This window comes from Leopardus geoffroyi, chromosome B3 (assembly GCF_018350155.1).
Source record: "Leopardus geoffroyi isolate Oge1 chromosome B3, O.geoffroyi_Oge1_pat1.0, whole genome shotgun sequence".
NCBI lineage: Eukaryota > Metazoa > Chordata > Mammalia > Carnivora > Felidae > Leopardus > Leopardus geoffroyi.
In genome coordinates this window covers 11092798-11116197 of record NC_059337.1, presented here as the reverse complement: position 1 = coordinate 11116197, position 23400 = coordinate 11092798, and the positions used below count along the sequence as shown (strand labels likewise).

General features: G+C 46.0%; 1 protein-coding gene and 1 long non-coding RNA gene across 7 annotated transcripts in view; one reads left to right on the top strand and one right to left on the bottom strand.

Annotated features, from left to right (window-relative positions):
- The window catches only part of SLCO3A1 (solute carrier organic anion transporter family member 3A1), a 311350-nt gene that overhangs the window by 6088 nt on the left and 281862 nt on the right, over positions 1-23400 (bottom strand). For 2 of the 5 annotated variants that reach the window (XM_045448725.1, XM_045448729.1), the window contains 2 exons: positions 22686-22750; positions 1975-3400 (listed from right to left, as the gene is read on the bottom strand). In XM_045448725.1, coding sequence (XP_045304681.1) covers positions 3021-3400; positions 22686-22750 — 445 coding nt within the window. In that variant the 3' untranslated portion in view covers positions 1975-3020. Of the gene's footprint in view, positions 1-1974; positions 3401-11835; positions 12001-13360; positions 13363-22685; positions 22751-23400 lie in introns of those variants that run through there. The other 3 variants (XM_045448727.1, XM_045448728.1, XM_045448726.1) reach the window with 3 other exon arrangements.
- LOC123582511 lies at positions 3395-18649 on the top strand. 2 transcript variants are annotated; one of them, XR_006704414.1, is made up of 6 exons: positions 3395-3847; positions 5073-5172; positions 7104-7234; positions 12491-14345; positions 16028-16377; positions 18621-18649. It is a non-coding gene; the product is annotated as an uncharacterized LOC123582511 (long non-coding RNA). The 2 variants fall into 2 exon arrangements; XR_006704413.1 differs by lacking the exon at positions 18621-18649 and having other exon boundaries at positions 16028-16400.

The following is a 23400-nucleotide window of genomic DNA, read 5'->3' as shown; positions in this document are numbered from 1 at the left end:
AGCCTTCCTCGGCGGAGGCGTGGAGGGGGCCAGGCCGCTGGTCTTCCTGTCGGCACACACCGAAACCCCATCCCCCAGAGGGAAATCCACTTTTACAAAGGGTGTTCACTTCACACGCAGGCATAATATTGGTCACAAAACTTAGCCTATATACGTAGGAATTACACAAGTCTGTCAAAAGTCGCAGCAAAGAGAGGCTCTTTCATCCATCTCTGGGCACGTTCGACCAAGATGGCGGAGGAGTTTGTAGCAGGAGAGAGAGAGAGAAGCTTAGCATTAACCTTCTAGGTTTATTCTTTCCCTTAAGTTTTTGTTTTCTGTTAGTCCAGTGGAGCTCTTAGCAGGGAATCTTTTCATTCACTCAAAACCAAACAAATAACCGAGGAGCTCGCTCTAACACTGTATGTACAATGATTCTTTGCAGCACAAAAGGAAACACTAGAACCAGACTACGTTTTCTGTTCTGTGGTAGGAGAGAAATTAAAACCCTGAAAGGTAACACAACGCACTTTAGAGCCATCTCGCAATAGATGGCTTTCGGTTCATACCTACTTGTTGACAAAATTGAGCCCTGGCAGTGTTTTCCTTTTTCATCCTAACATCTCATTCATCCTAAAATCTTAGGGGGAAAAAAAAAAATCCAAAAATGCAAAGCGTTTTCAAAAAGGTTTTTTTCTTTAAGCAAATGGCCCTGTGAAAACACCAGGTTATCGGGCCTCGCTGTGTGCGTACTGAGTTTTGGAGAGCTATGCAGACGGCAGTGACCTGTTAGCATACATTTCAGAGCAACACTACCCCCAAACCTGTACAGGAAGGTTTCAAAACCTTTGGAGTGACAGAGCATACATATTTTATGAATCGCTTGGAGAACAATCCCTCCTTTTACTAGTTAACACATTGATGACTGTCCCTGTGCTCACCGACAAGGACAGACTAAAAGTAAACGCGTGGGAGTGTTTTGGAAGCATCCTGTCCCAGGCAGCTGATCACGGTGGCCCCGCACCGGGACACCAGCTTCTCTCTGGGCCCTCCTTGCTGGGTGGTGCTTTCTCTGCTTTCGAGCTGTCACTCAAACTGCCCCATTAACGGTGTATGTTAGAAATGTGGCACAACAGCCCTCTCTTCAGAGCCTCCACTCTTTTCTTTCCTGATTCTTTTGTTCCCCTCTGGGTGAACTGCAAATATGTGTCTGAGGTGAAAAGGCAGCCAGCCAGCCAAACCCCCCCTGAGAGCTTCCCCAGGGCCACAAGTGGCCCGGACAAAGGTCACTGAAGAAACACGAAAGGTACGTTAAACGGGCCGTGTGTGTGTGTGTGTGTGTGTGTGTGTGCGCGCGTGCGTGTGCACACGCTCTCGCATAAGCTCTGTCCCCTTACGGACGTGGCCTTATGAGGCTGAGGCTGCTTGACTGCGAGAGATTTTCCCAAGATTCTTATCCCAAACAATGAGGTCTGCTTGCTAGCTGTTTGAGGTTTGGCCACTTTCGAAACAGACAAAGGCCTCTTTGTTCAAGACTGACCCTGAAAACAGAGACATGTTAATGCATCGGACAAGCGGTAGCTTCCACGACCTTGCGGGTCTGTTCGCCGTCACAGACCGCCCCACAGCTGGGGCCAGGGAACTGCTCTTCCTCTTGCCTAGCCCCAGAAGCACCGCACCCCTGCACACAACCAACATCTAAGTGTGTCTCCTCCACAGGTTGAAAAGAAGAAGGCCTCTCGAAATGTGAAGCATGAATATAAAAGGGCTTCCCATGACAGCGATCACTGAATCATGGGGAATAAAGCCAGAAGGCGAATTTGCAATTCATCACATTATCCCCTGTTGTCTCAAATGTGATTCTTTTCAAGGCAAGCTGCCTATACACTCTTTCTCCAAGCATTTTTTTCTTCTTCTTCTAACACACTGTATATATCCTTGTTTTTGCAGAATATCCGAATGAGGACCAAATGATAAAACAAAAATTACAATAGATTAATTGCATCCCTTGAATCACATTATATTTTTGGTGCATTAAAAAATGGAGAAAAGTAAAAGCAACCAGCATAATAAACTCAGCCTAGAGAACTGTGTCAGTGACTTGAAGAGTTAACACAGATTTTAGAAGTGGTTAAAAATAGTATTAGAGGATTATACATACAACAGTTTGAAATTCATATGCATTGCATTTTTTTTTTTTTTTTAAATGGCAAAATGTTTGGCAAATGTAAGCAAATGACTTGGACTGTGCTGGGTTTCACCGGCTCTGAGCAAAGTCAGTCATAGCCAGGTGAGGCCCGCTGCTTCCTGAGGTCACTCTGTGGGGCTGGGGGGGGGTGCTGTGGGGGGAGGTGGGGTGCTGGCCCCCCCACGCCCGGCTCCCCCTTGGGCCCTCAGTCTTGAACATGGAGCTGGTGAGAGGTGCCAATTACAGACTCCAGCACGGATCACCCATTAGCATCGCTGAGAGAACTCTGGGGCCTTGAACCACATGCAGACTGGGTGAGTCGTCTACACAGTGACCCATATTGCAAAAGTTAGAGGAGGGGGGGGCTCCCGCTCCGACTTGCACGCCCCCCCACCCTTGCATGGAGGGGGCGGGTGGCACGGGGTATGTCACTAGTGTTTATCCTGGCAATGTTGTCAACTTGGGCTTTTTAGTAGACTTTTAAAAAAATGGTTTGTGTGTGTATGTATATCCAGAAATGTCCATCCTCCAAGCTGGGCCACCACTGTTCCCTGAACTTGGCCGTGCCTGTTGCTTGCGGCGATCGGCATCCCGAAGAACCTTCAAAGAGAAGACTCTGGGCCCCAGCAGGTCGTACGTCAGACACACGATCCCGTGCTCTCCTTATTCTGAATCCTGTCTGGCTCTGATTTTGAGAAAAAGGACAAAGGTGGTGGTGTGTGTACGTGTGGTGTGTGTGTCACTGTACTGAGTTTTGTGGTTTTTTTTTTTTTTGAAAAAAATTTTTTTTTTTTTTTTTTTTAGGAAAAAATGACCCTTTGATTACTAATACAGAGTTCAGCCTCCTTAGTCCCTATAAAACAGATTCCATGTTTTCACACCACTCATGGTCTTCAAGGTTATAGATAAATTTTGTCCTATGGGTCTGGCTGGCGGGCACAGGGTCCCTCCCCAGATTGTCTAGGGTCAGAGTAGAGGCAAAGAACTCACTGGTGCTCAGCCCGCCCTCGTGGTTTTTGATGTAGCGTTTATAGTTTTTCCTCAGGCACTGCCACGTGGTTGTGTAGAGGACAAAGGCAGAGGACTTCAGCACGATGGCGATGCTGACGTACAGGTATCTGTAGGCCACGTTGTCGTACAGGACGCAGGCGCCTTGCTCCCCGCAGAACGTGCTCCAGAACAGGCAGGTGGAGTCGATGCCGGCCCCAAAGATGAGGGGAGGGGGGATGAAGCCTGCGAGAGGGGGAAAGAACACGGCAGGCTTACCCTCGGGCTCTTGCAGGCTGGCCTCCCCAGTCCACACGTGTGCACCGCTCTCCCCCCACAGGACCACGGGGCTGGCGTGTCCCACTGGGTGGCTCCACGGCACGGGCCCGGACAGCCTGGAGTCCGAACCCCAGCTCCGCCCAAACCTGCACGAGGTCTCTAAGCCCCCTGTGCCTTATTATCCCCATTTTGCAGATGAGGAAACTATCACTTCTACTCAGACTGCTGTGAAGACGGACTAAATGGACCCAGGAAAAGCATTTAGGATGGTGCCCGGCACACAGTAAACACAAAATAAATGACGTCTGCTACTACTGTCATCCGCTGAGAGTCTGAGAAGAGACAGAGAAGCTTCCCTGAAGGGACCGTTCTGCGTCTCAGAGAAGTACAACCACACAGAGGAAATGCAAGGAGGTATCGTGCTCTCTGTACGGGGCTTCTAAGGCTGTGTTCGAGTGGAGGGAATTGGGAACAGAAGGGAACAGAAGTTGAAACGAGTGCATTTAACCTTTGTGTGTGTGTCTGTATACACACATGCATACATGCAGCCTCATACGTGTGCACGTGTTAGGCACACACGCATGTATAACACGCACACATGCATGCGTATGTGCGTATCGTTTAAGATGGAAACCATCTGCATACATGCTGACAACTTCCCTTCCCCTGGATGTTACCACTGGATTGAATCCTTTTCATTCTGAGGCGGGAACCAGTTTTCAAACCCTCACCCTAGAGTATTTCGGGCACTTTCAACCAGCGATCAAAAATGGCGGAGATGAAAACTCTCCTCAGTTCAGTTCTGTGTTTCTGTCCCTTGTCCAAGCTCAAAAGATATCAGTCCTGGCTGCACGTTAAAATCATCCAAGGTGTTCCCTCCTAGAACAACTAGGTTAGAATGTCTGGTGTGTGGCCCGCTCATCAGCATTGTGAAGTCATCCCCTGGGGATTCTGGCCTGTTGGGGGGGGGCGGGGCGGGCAGGGGAGGAAACTGTTTCATCTGTGCAATGGGAAATCAGTGAATGGCTCATTAATACAGATTAATTGCCTCAGAACAAAAAAGTACCCTTAAGGCCAGAATGTGGTGCCAATCATATCCAGGGAGAGAGACCTTAGAGGCAGAGAGTGATCACCGGAAGCAGGTGGCAACAGTTCTGAGATCCCATTTCTGGGGTATCCTGCTATCTGGAGTGTTCCTTCCAGGGCCAGCCCTGGAGCGTCAGTTTCAACTTTTTATTAAGGAAGGTCCCTCTGAGAATTCGATGAGAGTTAGATCCTTAGTCCAGAAAATTACATCTACCCACAAGAACCACACCCATATTTCAGGTGGTTCATGAACCCCTGATGTCCACTCACGATCCCCAGAATTAAAACACGTGTGTCAAACATGCCCCCTGAAGGCAGCCTGGGAGGGAAAAGGCTCACTGAGGGAGACCATGCTTCCTTTGTTTTAATGTCAGGCCTGGGTGGGCGTGTCCCATCAGTGCCAACAAGGTTGGGCCCAGGTGCCTTAGCACTTCCCAGCTCGGTCCCGTGTTAGCCCAGAAAGAAATTCCAGAGTAAGAATTTTAGTTGAAACCTCATTAAACTTCCCAAGCAGCTTGACTCTGTAAATCAACAACCTGCTCCCTCTTTGCAGCTTCCAGGTCTGCTTGGTCTGGCCGAATGGAAACTCCTAGAATCCCAGCATTGTCTGCCCTAAAGTCTGTCCATGAGTCTGAGGCCTTCCTCCCCAACCAGTGAGTGCTCTCCCCGCCCCCGCCCCCCACCCTGCAACAAATGCCCTGGTTCATGTAACAGAAAACGAGCCCACTGGACTAACCCAATGGAGCCAACCACGTAAGAGAAACTAAGTCACCCTCCACATTATTTAGGTAAAGAAATGGAGATTGGGAGCCGCTTTAAATTGATAGACTCGGGGAAAATGGGACAAATCTGGCTGTTTCTATGGTCTCATGGGATCACTTGCCTCCATTCACCTATTTCTCTGGGTTTTATGAGGTTGCGATAGCCCCCAAATGTTCCTCCCTCTTCTTCCTTCTGCCTTTCTTGAGGTCACTTTGTCCTAGCTCACCTGTCACAGCACAGCGGGGAGTGGCCTGTGAGGACACTGTCAACAGCTCTGCCGTGGGAAGGGACTGACAGCACAAGGGCTCTTTGCTCCCAGTGCAGAGGGACTGGAAGAGTTGCAGACAAATCCACATTGGGCAAATGTGGTCATATTTTAAGCACATCAGAGGAAATTTACAATATAAAGGAGCCATTCCTTAATACTTGCTTGGACCAAAATATCCCTCTAAAATGCCAAGATGTAACTCCTTCATGAATCTGTATCTGTGTGAGGGTTTCTAAAATACTGTGTTATCTTTAAAGTAGGGCATACTTCTTTGTGCTAACGGTGTCGGTTTTATCCTGCCTACTGTCAGGCTCCATTACCAGATGACACAGCCTGGAAGGAGTCAGAAAAAGCCTTCAAACAGAAATTAGAAAGCTAAGTGCCTAGAAAAGCTTTTCATATTTTGGAGAGCCTTTGTGCTGGAGAAGAAAAGAACCTTGAACTTGTGTCGAAAGCCTTAGGATTGGGGCAAGTCGCTTGATCTCTTGGTGCCTCAGTTTCTTGATCTTTAAAATGGAGCTAATACTGCCCACCTGGCCAGGGTCAAGATGAGCCCTGTTATAAATGAGGTGTTATGCACAAGTCTGGTCCTTCCGTAGGGCCCACAGGTTTTGTTAACTTATTCATGGTATACAGGGGGTTGGGGGACTAATTTAGAATAAACTCTGGGTTTAATACTTTAAGCATAACCTTTATAAGTTTCCCTTTATATTTATAAAAAAACATACTGGCTTTCCCACCAGATTCATCTTTATATTGGCTTAAAATTGTTCCCCAAAGGGGAGCTCTGGCTCTCAGGTGTGCAAAGAATACCAGAGAAGAACTGACTGGATCTCTTTTTTTAAAAGGTCATTCTAGAACTCACCTGATGGCCAATGCTCCCATGCAGCCACCCATCCATCATTCTGTTTATCACTCTGGTGGGCCAAATAAAATCTCAGGCTGTCCCTGCAAGATACTGCCTCCCCAGTCACCAATGGGAGACTCCCACAAGAGTGCTGTAATAGTGGTGGAAATTAATGATGGGAAACCGCTCTAACACAGACTAGAGAGGACAGACGGGGGAGCCACAGAGCAAGAACAAGTGTCAACTACAGACCTTAACAGGGAAAGATGTAGGTTGCATCTCCTACAGGAAATCAACTACCCCAGCAACTCAGCCAGTAAGAAGCTGTCATCACGCTGAACTCTTGCTTTTCTCCAATGGATTTTCATTCAGAACAACCCCTCTCGACTTCCTCCTCCATAAAGTAACCTTCCTCTCCTTTACGATAGGACTTGTCTACGGTTTTGCTATACCCTGCATGCCCTGAGTTGCAATTCTGCTTCCAAATAAACCCATGTTTTGCTGGTGAAATAATGGGCTTTTAGGTTTTAGAGAGCAGGGGAGAAGGGCAGAGGGAGAGAGAGAATCTCAAGCAGGTTCCATGCTCAGTGCAGAGCCTGATGTGGGGCTTGATCCCACCATCCTGGGATCATGGCTTGAGCCAAAATCAAGTCAGATGCTCAACGGACTGAGCCATCTAGGTGCCTCAATGGACTTTTATTTTTAAGGTTACCATTATTTGGTGATGAGAGGTGGGATCCAGAGAAGACCTGCGGCAGCTCGGGAGCTGGTGAGCAACCGGGGCAAGTGCCCACGGAGTTCAGTGAGCTGCCTTCCTGTTGACCTTGGAGTTTCGAAGGTCAGTTTGTCTCTTGGATTTCAAGCCCCACTCTGTGTTTTGAGCTTCCCAGACTTTATTTGAGATCTGTTTTAAGGCTTTGTTCTTTCTGAGAGTACTCGTTTGGCCTTTGGCAAAGTATCCTGATTCCTTCTGGAACCAGGTCGCTCCTGTTGAAAATTTTTCCTCAAGAAAGGGGGCCCCAGCTGTCAAACTGCTTTAGAGGGTGCCCTCCCCTCTTCTGCGAGCCCAGCTGGTTTTATGTTTCAAATCCCGTGGTCCCTCTTCATGTGCATTTCTAACTAAGTGGGAGAACTTAACAAAAAGTAGTGTGGATCTTCAGTGGGGAACTTTCCATCTTCCTAAATTGACTCTTCTCAAAACTGAATTGGACAGACCTGGTTCTAAAACTGTCAACAGAACGGGGCACCTGTATTGACTGGTATTGTGAAGCTTCCAAACATCATCAGGAATCTGGAATGTATACTAGCTGAGGCAAACAAACAAAAAAAAAGGGCTGCTGAGGCCACTTTTCCCCTTCTCTGTCCCCTTTGTCTCACAGCCTCTGGGCTTGGTTCCCACCTCTGGCACCTTTTTCCTTTATTCCCTGCACTGCCTCCTTACTTCCGTATGTTCCCTCAGGCTAATCCTTTCACTGAACTTGCCTTTTCCTCTGAAGGAACCTTCCCCTCCTCTCCTGGACCTATTAAGATGTGTCTCTCTGAGGATCCAAATGAACCCCACATTGCCTTTGTTCCCTGGAACAAAGCCAAATTGTGAGCCATAAAGAGTTTTCTAAAGTGGCCGAGGACTCCCGTAAGGTTTGCTGAAGAATTTCACAGTTATTCCAACTGACCAACCTGGTTTCTCAGATTTATAGTAGTCCACGTGCTTGTTGGGGAGGGCCAGGCCAAACACTGGATGAAACTAGCCCATTGGGACCACCCTGAGGGGGGATTTAGGGAAACCGACCCCTCATTTTTGGCAGGATGCTATAATGCTGTACCCACCAATGATGGTAGCTTTTACTTAAGCCTGTTGATTGGAACAAAATTCAGGCTTGCACAGAAAAGCCTGGTGAACCTGTTCATGACTAGTACAATCAACTCCAAATTGTCTTTAAAGAAAATTCTGGTCTTCCTTTAGATGTGGAATGCCCCCAGGTAGCACTAAACTCAATTTATTTATTTATTTATTTTTTATGTTTATTTTTGAGAGGGGGGGGGGGGGCGGGGGACACAGATTCGAAGTAGGCTCCAGGCTCTGAGCTGGCAGCACAAAGCCCAAGGCGGGGCTTGAACCCACAAACTGTCAGATCCTGACCTGAAGTTTGGAACTTAACTGACTGAGCCACCCAGGCACCCTTAAACTCGATTTATTAATGGGCTGAACATGGATATTTCTTTTTTGTTGTTGTTAAAAGGACCAGGATGGAATGGGAAACTGCACACCCCAGATTTAACTGGGCAAGCCAGCTCACTTACGCTCTAGATGAGTCATCTAAAAGAAAAGAGTGCTACAATTCTCCGTTTTCAATGCTGGCAAATGAATGCCTCTAAAGACAACCAACCCTCCCCTAATATCTGCTATTATTGCAAAGGGCCAGGACCGTGGAAAAAGACTGACAGGCTGAAGTGCCACCGTCCCCCGCAGCCTTTGTACCCAGTGTCAGGGCCCCAAGGAACTACAGGGCTCTTCCCAAGCCTCTCTATCTATCGGCTCAGAGAAAGCACTCTCCTGATGGGCTGTCAATAGGGACAAAGAGTTTCATTCTCAGAAACTGCACTCTTGTTGCTCAAGCCCCTGCTACACAGCAGCCGCTGTCTCGGGGTACAAAACCAGTTCAAATAGTGTGTGGGGGTGGGGGTGGGGTCTCTAATAAACCTCAGCAGTTTCCAGTCTCTGGAACCTACTCCCTTTTGTTTAGGTCCACTGAGAGCTACTCACCCTTTTCTCCTTATTTATTTATTGGGCTGAGATTTCTTAGAAAAATATCATGCCAGAATTTCTTTCTCCTTAAGAATCTGCCAGTGGTCATCAAAATAGCCAACCTGGTGAATTAAGTGACCCTTTGGCACCTATTATTTGCTCCCACTCTGACAACACTAGAGCTGCGTCTGGGGTTATCAATCCTTTGTCCCTGAGGCATTGGCTACCATCCTTTTTATGGGCACGCTCTTCAACTGATATTGGCAGAATCCATAGTATACCTCCCATCGATTCAAATAGATCCCTCAAAACCTCCCCCTGCCCCAGAAATAATCAATACTCTATAAATAAAGTAGTCCTTCAAGGCATCAAGGCCATAAAATAGATGATTACAGGGATCAAGGCCTTCTTAGCCCCTGCACTAGTCCCTGTAACATCCCTGTTTTACGTGTGAGAAAACCCAATGGCTGAAGATGTCAGTTTGTCCATGACCTCTAGGCAATAAATATTATTATCCCTCAATACTGTTATTCCCAAGCTCCATATGCTACTGACATCCATTCTTACTAAAAGCAAATCCTCACCTTAGTTGATAACTGCAGTGCATTTTTCAGTGTTCTAGTTGAGAAGGATCTGTGTGGTTCTACCTGGACAGTAATACCCCAGGGTTACACAGAGAGCCCTTCTCACTTTTCACAAACCTTAAAGTTGATCTGGATGTTTGTCACACTACAGAGATGATTTCCATCTCTGCTCCCTTTCTCATACTTCTTTATAGAAAACAGCATCTACCTGCTTAAAGCTTTTGGCCTTAAAGGGACATAAAGCCTCCAAACAGAAGGGCACCTGGGTGGCTCCGTCTGTTAAGCGTCCAACTTCGGCTCAGGTCATGATCTCGCAGTCTGAGTTTGAGCCCCACGTTGGGCTCTGTGCTGACAGCTCAGAGGCTGGAGCCTGCTTCAGGTTCTGTGTCTCCCTCTCTCTCTGCTCCTCCCCTACTTGCTCTCTCTCTCTCTCTCTCTCTCTCAAAAATAGACATTAGAAAAGGAATTTTCTTTAAAAAAGTCTCCAAATAGAAATTGCAGTTTTGAAATAAGGACTACATGTGGATCCAGGTAATTTTCATGGCATCCAGAACCTCCCCAAACCTAAAACTAACTGCCAATTAACGAGGTTTCTTTGGGCCTGGCTGGCCACTGTTGAAATTAGATTCCAGACTTCTCTCTTACGGCTGAACCTCTATATGCCTTACTAAAAAAAAACAAACAAAAAAAAAAAAACAAAAAAAAAAAAAAAACAAACAAACAGACAGACCTGACCCTGTTATTTGGAAAGATCAAGATGACACAGCTAATGAGACTTTAAAGCAAAGAGTAATAAAGGCCCCCTGTTCTCAGATATCCTAATTATCACCTTCCCCTTTCCCTGTTTATATGTGAGAGGAAAGGGAATGCCTTGGAGTCCCCACCAAAACATGGGACCATCAGCAAAAACGGATACCCCCCTCTCGTCAGAGCCATTCCTGCCATTGTCCTTTTAGTTGACGCCATGGGAGCCCCCCTCTAAACATCATTTAGAAGCCTGAATCCTAAATTCTCTTCACCTCACCTCTGAGGACATCCTCCTAACAGCTACTCCTCCTACAACTTTCTCGCTGCAATGACCTTCACCCGCTGTTCTCTGAGCCTCCTTCCTGGACCAGACCTCTTGCAGTCACTTAATGCTGACAGATCACCACTGGACTCCCTGTGACCATGTATAGGAAACTCCTCTAACCAATGCAGATTTTTCATGGTTTACTGAAGGTGCTTACTTAAAGGATGAAAATGGTAAATATGATGGTATACCACTGCAGCTCCTTTTGAAGTCACTTTGGCGGTCCCTCTACCTTTGGCCCATCAGGCTGAGTTATGTTTTTACCTCAGCCGAGGGTAAAACCGCGAATAATGAAACTGATAATCTAGTTAGTCTTTGGAATACTTTGTGACTTTGGTATATTATATAATAATATTTGGTATATTATTATATTCTGGGCATTCCAGAACCGACTCCCTAGAGGCCAAAAGAAACCACCTTGCTAATATGTCCACCAAAAATGCTGCTCTTAGGGAAACCAATAGCCAAACCCCTGTCATGGTCCAAAGGGATGTTCTCCCAAACAATCATTTGGAAAAACTGACCAGAGATGCCCAACAATTGGCCCCCAAAAATGAAAAACAGGACTAGCAATCTAATAATTGTTGGTTCAATAAAAAAAAGAGAACTCTGGTTTGGACCAACTAACAATCCAGCCCTACCAGAAATTCTAAATTTCCTATCACGATTGCACATGTATTAAACCATTGGTCTATTAACAACATGACAGCAGCTATGAACCAATACTGATGAGGAAATATATTTTTTTCCAAGTTTGAGAGAGAGCATGTGTGCACATGTGGGGGAGGGGCAGAGAGAGAGAATTCCAAGCAGGCTCCACACTGTCAGCACAGAGCCCAACATGGGGCTCGATCTCATGAACCAAGAGATCATGACCTGAGCCGAAATCAAGAGTCAGAAGTTTAACTGACTGAGCCACCCAGGCGCCCTGAGGAAATATTAAGACCACAAATGTGCCCACCTCCCTACCACAAAATGCAGGGAAACCTGTTTGCAATGCTCTAAGACTTTTTAAATTACCCAATGGGCCATTCGAGTCTTGGCAGGTGAATTCATACAGCTTCCCCCATCTCCTGGATAGTTTTATAGTCATGGTTTGTAGGTTTTCTCTCTGGACTGAAGCTTTCCCTTGCAGATAGACCATTGTTTCTTCTGTGGCTAAAATTCTGTTGGAAGAAAATATCCCTACCTGGGGGGATGAACTTCACAGTGATCAGGGAACCCATTTTACCTGTCAGGTGCTTTGACAAGTCTGTGTTGTTTGGCCAGTTTTACAACACTTCCATTGTGCATCCCACCCACAACCCTCAGGTAATGGTGCTAATGGGCACTCAACTGGCAGAATGGGTAGAGACCCTCCCAATGGCTTGGCTGAGAGCACTGCCCTTGGTCCTTCCAAGTCTCAGATCCAGCCCTGTTGGGATGGTCACAGGATGTCCAATGTGCTACACTCCAGCTGGTCTTAAGGGTTAACTTGCTTCAGGTTAACCCATTCTTGCTGACCTAAGGCTCTTGATCTGTAGCAGAATTAATGTACTCTGAGCTTTGCAGACCGCTAGCCTGGAGCACAGAAGCACGGAAACTCTGCCAGGCCACAGAAGCCAGCAAATCTGTTTGAAGCCACCTCGGCTTTCTGATTAGCCTAGCAATTTTTTAAGCAAAATGTTTTTTTTTTTTTTTTTTTTTTTTTAGGTCACACAAATGATTTTATCGACCTCCCTCTGTGTGTCTGTAGACCTTGCTCTGGTAGAACGCAGTATGCTTGCACATCACAAACATGAACCGGAGCCCCGAGCGCTGAGATAACGTTTGTAGCTGGCATCATCCAGTCTGCACACGATGAGGGAATGTTGCAGGCCACTGCACTCCCTTTGCTGATTACCCTAAACCCTCTATAACCCCCCCTGGGCCAGGTAGAAACTTCGGAGTTGGCTTTTGGACAAGAGCCTGCCTTCTCCCCAGGTGGCCAGCCTTTTGAATAAAGCTTATATTCCTTTTCAATCAAAAGCTCATCTCTTTGAGTACTGGCATCTTCAGGGACGGGAAGCCCCACTTGGGTTTGGTAGCACTTTAACCCACCATTGATAAAAGGCATGCTTCAACACTGGAGAGGCCTAATTGCTTCTTTAAAAACAGCCATGCTTCAGTCTTCTCACCGTGTATTACCGGAAGACAAAGACCTTGAGCATCACACGTTGCAACCTGGACTTTTTTTCTGGAGGTGTCTTTTCCAATAGACAAGATTCTGTTCAACCTTGCCAGCAAGGTACTGTTGACCAATCCTGTGCTGACAAACACCAGAGAACAGACTCCTGGATCCATGAGACCCCTCTAAAGAGAGCACCACAGCCTGACTGGACCTGCACGCCATCCGATGACCTGAAAATCCGGATTTCCCGGCCCCGGAGCAGACGACATCTGATGAGATCTCTGGATCAGGCCTGTTAGAAGGTTCGGGGTTCACAGGAGTTTCTTTCATTTGGATATTAATGGACTCCTCTGGAGTCTTACCCGAAATTCATGGTTTCTGAATTTTCGACTTTACTGTATTATTAGTAATACGCCTAAGTTCCAGCAGTTCTGAGATAACAATGCTGCTTTTCAACATCTTTGAAGTTTTGTTGTTTTGCAAAAAGTTCCCCAGCTATTGCTTCGTGTTTATACCTGCACTGTATCTTCCCAAATGCACCCGGTTAATTCTTCCAGGAGGTTCCTGCAGTATCCCCTATTCTGTTCCCATGAGTGCTTTCAGTGGGGACTCCCAGGAGGTACACGTGACTCTGGGGTTTGTCCCCATACGAGGGACTTTCCTTCCCTACGTGGGAGTAAGTGCCCACAAATATTTCTCATTGGCTACTTTCAGATCTAGGATCTTGTTTTAAAACCATCACATAATTTGGAATGGTCATGTTACTTTTGATTCTGTACTCGGTGCCTGTCAAACCTTTGTAAAAATGCCGTGACCAATAAGGACATGCTCTCTAGCACCTACAGTCTTGATAAGTATGGACTACAGATGGAAGTGGTCCTTGCGACTCGAACGGATCCCAGTAGTTTCCCATCTATACAATTTTCCACGGACGAGTGATGTGACATCCAGGAAAGATCCTTCCTGGCGCTGAGGGACCAAAAAAGGCCACTGAATTGTGAAAACCAGACTCTTGCTCCGTGATGCGTTTGGAGAAGGATCTTGATCAAAAGGGGGAAATGTGAAAATTAATAAAGGGACACCTCACTGAAATGGAGTGGGAATAAAATGAGGAACCATCCGACTCAATGTCAATTACAGGAAGAGCTGTTCATTATAGACCCCAACAGAAGAATCCTCAATTACAGGTCCCAGGAGGGAATGAAGTGCATTGCATCTCCTACAAGAAACTGACTATCTCAGCCACGGAGGAAGCATCACCTCCCAACTTCCTCCTCTTTCTCTATAAAATAACGTTCCTCTCCTTTGTTTACAATGGGTCCTGCCTGTGGTGCTGCAGTGACTTGCATGTCCCAAATTTCAATTCTTTGTTATTCCTGAATAAACCCATTTTTGCTGGTAAGTAACTTTTATTTTTAAGGTTAACACAGTAACTACTGTCTATTAACTACCCCCTCTCCCCGGCACTGTCGGGGAGCACTCTGAATGTATTAGGAGCCCCCGTCCATAACCCTATAACACTCCCTATCTTATGGACAGAGAAACTGAAGCTGAGAGAGATTAATTATTTGTCTCAGGCTTGACATTTCAAAACCCCAAACCCAATAATCTCCTTCTTACTAATTCAAAGTTTGTTGATTTGAAGCAAAGATTTTAGGGCTCTTATCAGGGATTTCCAGGGCTACAGAAAACATCTTATTTACCCTGCTGCTAAGCTCCTGGGAATAACTGGCTTGCGGAAGGCTGGTTTTGAAGCTTTCAGAGGTGAAACAGGGGTTCTGATCTTTGCAAAGTGTGGAGGGGGAAACCCACACACAAGGAGGTTCTGATCTTTCCAGAGTGCTCCCTTCTCCAGGGTTATGAACACATCGAGAAGGCCGGGAGACTGTTTTGTAAGCAAACTCAGTATTTTGCAGAACAACTCAGGCAGATACTTGTCAGAAGAAAGAGCTGACAGCTGCCCTTCTTCAGAGAGAGCGAGCTCACATCTGAAGGTTGCTCGGTGGTGGGGAGACAATGAGAGCTTTGGGACCCGAGATCACGTACTCTGGCTTCCAACTCCGCCACTTGGGAACCTGCCACCCTGGGAAGTCACTCCACTCAATCTCGGTCGCATTGCTTATCAAAATGGGCACAAGATGCCTCCCTGTACTGAATTTTTATACAGATCGAATGAGACGGCATTCGTGAAAGCCCCTCGTGTAGTGGGCTCTTAACAAATCCAGTTCCGTTCCTATTCTTTGGATACCTGGAGACGTGCCCTCTTTTAAATCACCATCTCTAGAGAAAAGAGTTGCAAAATACTCTTCAAACCAAGACTCAGAGAATAACCCTAACCGGCAAGACTCCTTCACGTCCTAAGAATAAGTCTGTTTTGGAGGATAATCAGCTGCTTCCAGAAGGGGTGCCAAGTGGATAAGGTACAGGACCTATTCCTGCTCTGAGCTTCTTCATTCTGTTATGCCCTCAGTTACCTAAGGAACGAGGAGGGGAGGGAGGGTGATGATGGTATGGTAGTCTAGAAATTGTGTGTTTCCTCCCTGGAGGCTACGGTAGCATCCCGTCCCTTTGCCTTCCCTTCTCCCTATGTCTCCTGGGGAGACACTCACGGATGGAGTAGGGATGAGCTAGTGCCCCATCACGGAGACACCGGAAACCCACAGTAGGTCGGGAAGGGTACCCGGAGGCTCCGTGCTGTTATGTGCTATTACAGAGAATATTAAAAGGATTAAATCTTTCTTCCTATTACACTCTGGTCCCAGCTGCAGCCATGTATGTTTATACATTTCAGTGCAAAAATTGCAGTACTGTTCAAGGAAAGGGTCTCTGTTTTCCTGAAATCTATTAACGGAGATTAAACCCCATGGTTTTGTATTTTGGCTATTTAATTCATTCCCCGCCGCCCCACCCCCCGCCCCGGGTTGAAAAAACTGGGCCTATTTATACTCTTTGGTGTAAACTTTAAAGATGAACTTAAAGGCTTTTGTAAGGAAAAGAAATTCACCTACCTTTTTGGGACAAAATGGAAGCTGAAAATTACTCTGGCATTTACATTTCAAAATGTATCCGTTCCTCTCCAGATTACCTGCCAAGACTTGAAGTCACCGTGCAATCCCTCTTCAGCCTGATTAAAATTACTGTCCTGACCAGCACAAGCCGCTGAGGGGGTGGGCGAAAAATAGATTCTCTCTGCTTCAGCAATGCCAAGAAAGAGACTGGACTTTTGGCACTGGCCAGCATTTTGCCTGTGGGCACTTGACATTCACTTTTCTTGAACCGGAGAGGTTGGGTGATGCTGCTCTGCTCTGATTTTATCCCTGGGCTCCATGTTCAAGTCACTAAGGCTCAAATAGCCTCCCCACACCCATCCGGCCAGCAGTGGCAGGGCCGGACTCAAATCCTGCTGTGTCTGACTGCAGAGCGGTCCACGGTGAATATGTGATGACACCTGAGTGCAGGTAGGGAAGCAGATCCTGGGTGATGGCGGCACTTGAGGATGTCAGACCCATCGTTGCTTAATGTTTGATGAACAAGCAGCTAGACACACAGACGAGCGGGAGGGGTGTTCCATGCATTCCACCCATTGTACCCCATCCCGATCCTCCCACGGCTGGGCGCACGGCTTCTCATGTGGGGCCTCTGGCACACTGCTCTTACTTCTTGCAAAGCGCTCATTTAATGGGTTCATGTCTCCCACTTGCCTGTAGAACTTCTCTATATTCACGACCTCATGGTAGGAGCTCGGCAAATGTTTGATGCACCGTATCAGGAGCTTCCCAGATGTGCCGCTTCTGCAGCACCTTCATGAATCGCCCAAGATCTGGGGATAGTCTGCTTGGGAATGACACCTGGGTCCAGACGGGCGCCTTGAGACTCTCAATGCTTTCTGCTTAGCAGGTGCTCTGAAAACTAAGAGCAGGCGTTCGTGGGAGGAGAGTCTGTGGTGGCCAGCCCAGCCCCAACAATACCTTTGAGACACCTGACAGACTGCATCTCCTGCCCTATGAAAGGCTTCTCCACGTGCCCCGTCACTGAGGCTGAAATTCCCTGCTGCACCTTGTGCTTCTGTTGGTTCTCTTTTACTTTCATACAGTTAGATGCGGGGTGAGGGGGTTTCAGTAGATGTCACCTCCACTGTAGGCCTCCATTTGTCCTTGCCTCTTAAGCCCACTGCCCTGCTGTGGTTAGCCGCTTCTCCCTTCGATGCGTTGATTAGTTGTGCCACACCTCACAGAACCTCCGTGCACCTTGCTGCCAGGCTGATCTCCCTAAATCAGAACTCTCAATGTATATCCAGTCTTCTCTAAATCTGTCATTCACTCCACACTGGCAACTACTTAGCCAAGTAAAATCCCTTTTTCCCTGGAGATTCAAGGTCCGGACCCTTTTAGCCCTATATATTCCTCATACCTGCTTCATTCTCCCACTGGAGCCCCCTGAGGGCAGGATGCTGGCTCCTGAGTATTTTTACATTCTTTGCAGCATCTTGAACAGTGTCTTGGGTGTAGCAGGATCTCAGCGACTATTTGTTTCCATTAATGTAACTTAGCCTAACATCCAAGGCACGCAGTGGACCCCAGGGGCAAGATTCTGGATCAGTTCTTCAAGCAGATGGCTTGCCAACACCCAGAGAGAAAAGCAGCGAGCAGGCATTTGCAAAAGGATGAAGAGGGGCGGATCTGACTGCATCAGGAATTCTGCTCGGAGGAGACCATTCAGTTTACTCTGAATTTACTGACGTGGTCAGTGCCCTTCTCCCCCACTCGATTTCTACCAGAAGCCTTGGGCTTCTCCACAGACACCAATGCGGTTCTACACCCTGGGCTTGGTCATGTTTCCCTTATCCAGCCGAGGTACCATAGTCCATTTAACCCCACTTTGGTCTTCCTTAGTTTCTTGGCCTCACACTCCTTCTACCACACCTGCCATTGAAACAACCAACCGCGTGTTCCCACTCTACTCCAAAGCTGCTGGGGAAGCTCACGGAGCCACACTGACCCCTGACACTACAGCCCCTGCTCTATCAACTCCTTTCCACTGGCATTTAAAGCAAGAGGAAAAAAATAATCTCCCATTCACTTCTGGGTCCTACCCTCTCTCCTTATACTCTTCATAGCTAATTACAGTAAAACCTTGGATTGGGAGTAATTTCTTCTGCACAAGACGCCAAAACATTTTTAATCTTTAACGTGATAAATGAGCAATGTCTTCCAATAGGAGTAGTACGTGACACTGCACATCACATGATCACAACTGAGCCAATGGTTCTCTCTCTCTCCTACCCCTCCCCCCGTTCTCTCTGGGGGATGGTGGGTGATCATCTCCCACGCTCAGATGCTCGGTCTCAGGCCATGATGTTTGGCAGAAATCAGTGATTTTTCAGAACGTTGGAAGGTGCCCACAGCTGGCACTAGTGTATTTTTTGTCCCTTCAAAGCACCTATGGGCAGTCCTTTGCTTTTCCATCCAAGAGTAAGCTTAGGAATGCTCTGCTTCATGTTAGGTCGGGCTGCCTGCAGATAGAGACCCTTTCCTCTGCTGCCTTATTGCCAGTTACATTAAATACTGTATATGACAGGAGTTTATCAATACTGTACTGTAGTCAACATCTGTTAGTGATAATGAAAGTCGTCCTACTCAATAACCCCTCTCTCTCTTGTTGCCCTCGCACCAGCCATGAAGGTTTTCAAAGGTAAGTGCAGGTTCATTTGTTTATTTTTCTTTATATTTTCTACTTTCTCAATTACTTTGTATTATATCACAGTATTGTAATCATTTTCATATGAATATCTTTGGGTTGTGGAATGAATTACCTGAGTTTCCATTATTTCTTACGGGGAAGTTCGCTTTGATATATATGCAAGTGCTTTGGATTATAAGCATGTTTCTGGAACGAATTATGCTCACAAACCAAGGTTTCACTGTATCTGGAAAGAGTGATCTCCCCATGCTGCCCCACTTCCTCACGCTGTCCTAAGGGTGGTGCATCAGAGACTGGCCACTGGCCACAAGTGGCTACTTAAATAAAAATCAGTAATTAAAATTTATAGAAGCCAAGTACTCAATAGACACATGTGATGCAAATATAGGGCATTTCCATTATTTCAGAAAGTTCTACTGGACAGTGCTGGCCTATGCCACTCCCAAAGTCCCCTCCCTCCTAGTCTTCCTGTTTTAGTAGGTAATGTCCCCATTCATCATGTGATCCAAGCCTTTGTAAGGAGCTGTCATTGTGGTTTCTTCCCTCTTACATACTGCAGCAGGTACACTTTCACTCAGAGACCAGGCCTCGAAGGTTCTTCTTCCACCCGCCCCTCCCCAGCCCAGGCCATCAGCTACTCTGTTAGACCAGCGGCTTACAGTTCAGTCCGTACATTCTCATTGTCCATACAGCGGACCATGGGCTTTCCTCCAAAACACAACAATCTGGTTAAAGACCATCAATGACTTCGTTTACCTGAGAGATAAAGGTCAAAGCTATTGACAGGGCAGCAACCCTTCCAGGTCATGTTCTGACGGCCACCCATCCTGTCCCATCTTTGGCCAGTGCCTGCTTGTCCTGCACACTCTAGCCACACTCGACTTCCTGTGGCCCCAAACATGGTGCTTCCTCCCAGGCTTGGACTTCTGTAAGTCCCTCCATTATAGCCCTCTCTCCTCGCTCATCTACATAACTCTTGCTCAGTCTTCATGTCTAAGGTAGACGTCACACTGTTTCAGACCCACACCCCTGCCCCATCCCAAGGCGAAGTGAGGTGGCTCCTCCACGTGTCCCCAACTGCACCTGTGTAGACACCATCACCAAGCTGTGATGCTCTAGTGAATTCCCATTACCCACACAGGGCCAAGCACAAAGGTCGACAATGTCATGGAAGCCAATTTCTTGGTTGACCCCTCGTTAACATTAACTGGTGGTTAATCACATCGGGTGCTATTGCAGGAAATGGAATCAGGCCAACGGCAAAGACTTCTTTGATAAGCTGCTTTCAAGTAAAAGATGAAGCTGTCCTATCCTGCTAGAGCAGAGTTCTCCAGACTAATTTGTGACCCATAAATGGGCAACAAAATCAATAGACTGTGTCATGACCAACTTTTTAAAAAGCATGAAACAGAAAAGAATACACACATATATTAAGGGTATTTTTTGTGTGAGATTTTTGTTCCAGCTGTATTAATGCATATGTATGTGCACACTGGCCCATAATGTAAAACTTCTCTCTGGCTGGGGATCAGTCACAGAAGTTGAAAAATACCACTATAGATAATGCCTGGTTGATTATTCGTGGGGCAGACATATAAATAATGGAATTGCATGAGGGCAACATACAATGGTCCTAACAGTGTCACATTATACGAGCTCTATAATTTTCCATTCTGTCTTCAAGTACCCTCTAATTTTCATTAACATTTCAGAAATATTTTACAAGCCTTTTTTTTTCCTTTTATGCCATCAAATTATTCTGAAGGGTAACTTTTTTTTTTTTTTTTTTTTTTTTACCTGCTATATTGAGTGTTTAAGCGTCTGTTTAGAGGTGGAGATTCTCCTACAACAACCCCACAGATGGGGGATTCCCACCTTCCCTGGTGAGCTCGCAAAATGACTACTAGGAAGTCACACCCACTTACCTGGGTATGGTCAACGGAGATCTGAACCCACTGGGTGTGCTCGATAAACGTTAGTGCGTTGAATGAATGTATATGCGAAGTGGTTTCACTATTTACAGAAATAAGGGTCCCCAACTTGCTACCTGACGTTACACATTCATGTATCTATTTATCCGTCCAAGTTAGGGCAACAGGGGTAAGGCAGGATGATGCATGCAGACTTCACCCTCCCGAGAAGAAGAAAAGAATCAACCTAACGATTACCCCATGATTATGGAGTTCTGCAGGGCACCACAAGTTCCCGGAAGGCCCAAATGTTTTAGTTTGAATTCCTACTAAACTTGTCTTAACTGGGTATCCTCATACCTAGAGCGTTTCTGTTTTCCACAAAATCGACCTAAGATAAAAATGCCATTTAGGTCTCCCTAGTTACCCACCTACATGGATTGATAATCTTATCAGGAGGACTCTGAGACCTTGTCCTGGGCACAGCAGGATGGATCACAGTGACTGACTAGAAATATCTGGCTACAGGTGGAGAAGGGAAGTGAGGAGGTGCACACACCCTGTACTTACCGTTCTCCAGGAAGGACCTTGTGAGTGGATCCTTCATATTCTTCCATATATTATACAGGAATTCACCTCATTATAAAAGTAATAGGTACATATGGGGTACCTGGGTGGCTCAGTCGGTTAAGCGTCTGACTTCAGCTCAGATCATGATCTCACAGCTCACGAGTTCGAGCCCCGCATCAGGCTCTGTGCTGACAGCTCAGAGTCTGGAGCCGGCTTCGGATTCTGTGTCTCCCTCTCTGTCTCTGCCCACCCCCCTCCCCCACCACTTGCACTCTGTCTCCCTCTCTCTCAAAAATAAACATTAAGAAAAGTTTTTTTAAGTCCTAGGCACATATATCTTCATTCAAAATTTTAAAACCTCTAGAAAATATTATTTATAACATAATATTATTCAAAGACAATAATATACCATGTTTGTGTTTAGCTTTCCAATATTTTTCCATGCTTATACTTTAAAAACACTTTAGTATATTATAGACCTTGTCCCCCCTCCACATGTCATGTGCCCTTTCCAAGTCTATAAATACTTTTCAGAATGTTAAAGGGGAACATCAATCTTACTGGGATTCCAGATCATAATGGATGTAACTAATTCCAGGCTGCTGGACATTTGAGTTATGACCAATTTTTCATTTTTTACAAACATTTTCATAAACATTTTCTATAGCTAAGTCTTTGTGCTCATCCACAGTTATATACTTAGAATGAGTAGTTTAATTTTTACACTGAAAATACAGGCCATGGTTATCTCCCTTTGCATATTTATTTACCATTTAATGCCCATTAAAGAAGACCACTATTATTCAAGGAAAAAAAAAATGTTACCCTGTCTTGATCTTGGCTTTGACAAAGTGATGTTCATAAAGCAACAGAAGTCTAAAGGGAGAAGGGTCAGGCATGCCTGGCAGCTGGGTTACCTGGCCAGCCTTTTCTGCTTCGCCCCAGCCTGTTCCAGGACCCAGGGAGAACCATGGAATATCCCCATCCTATGTTTTCTCAACTTAAAAATGTCAGGGTTAGACTGAATTCTTTTTATCCATACCAAACCTTGGAATACATACAGCTTCTATAGCGTGAAGGTCACATCTGCCCCATCCTGGAAACCCAAGGTAAATAAACTCAATCAGTTTGGAAAAATTTAAAGAGATTAAAGTTTCCATTTGTGAGACATTGTCAGAAGATTTCTCTGTCCTAGCCGGCAGCCCATAATCAAAGCATTTCACAAGCTGCTCGGGAGGGTTGCTCAACGAGGGAGCCACATTACACCATCAAATGGTTTTCTCTTTGGTGCCATCACTTTCCCTCCTTATGCTGGTGAGAATCCAGGGTGGCACCAAGACAGGGATTATATAAACGAAAACTCTGTGGTATCCAGAGACTGCATAGGTCTAAATGCAGAGCAAAATTTACAGACTTCAGGTTTCTCTTGTTTATTAATAATTATACTTCATAGAAGAAAGAAAAAGACAAGCTCAAGAAGTGGGACAAATTCACGCATATTTACTCACCTGGTCATAAGCATCCAATTCATTATTGAGGGAATAAAGAGCATACATACCCAACAAACGAAGGAGGAGGAACAGGACTCCCAGGGCGTAAGACTTGAGTTCAGGGCTGACTGTCCTACATGCAAAGAGATGAAGAGGAAAAAAAAGATCCTTATCACTCCTCTTCAATTAACAGACCCCAGAGTCATCCATTGCTGTCCATCAGAGCCAATCTCTAGAAATTAATGGGTTTTTTTGTTTTTTGGGTTTTTTTTTTTGCTTTCTCTGCCTAAAGTCTGATAAATAACTGCACTAACAAGATAAGTTTAGGAAATTAACAGTAGGTTTTTTTTTTTTTTTTAAATAATAAGGCTAATCTTGTCATTGGGAGGAAGACACGCAAATGTGGTCCCTAAAGTCTTCATTTAAAGGCATTTTCCTTTTGCCAGGACGGGCAAATATCTTAAGTTGATAGAATACACATATTGGGGAAGTATCAACTGGGAAGACCATTTCTCTGAACATTTCTCAAACAGCCAGTGCTGTGAACACCCTTGTCCTTCTCAGGTCATTTTGTGATATCAACCAGATGATCGTGGCTTGACACCCCAGATGGGCCACTTGCAGAATAATCCATTTGACTATATCCAATTTCAATACCCCTTGGTCATGGTTCTTTGTTCTGAATGGACTCAATCACCCTGGCTTTGGTTTATCCAGAATAGTCCCTTAGAATGACCCTCTCGCACATTTTCTAGCACACTCTCAGAGTGTAACGTTTTCTGG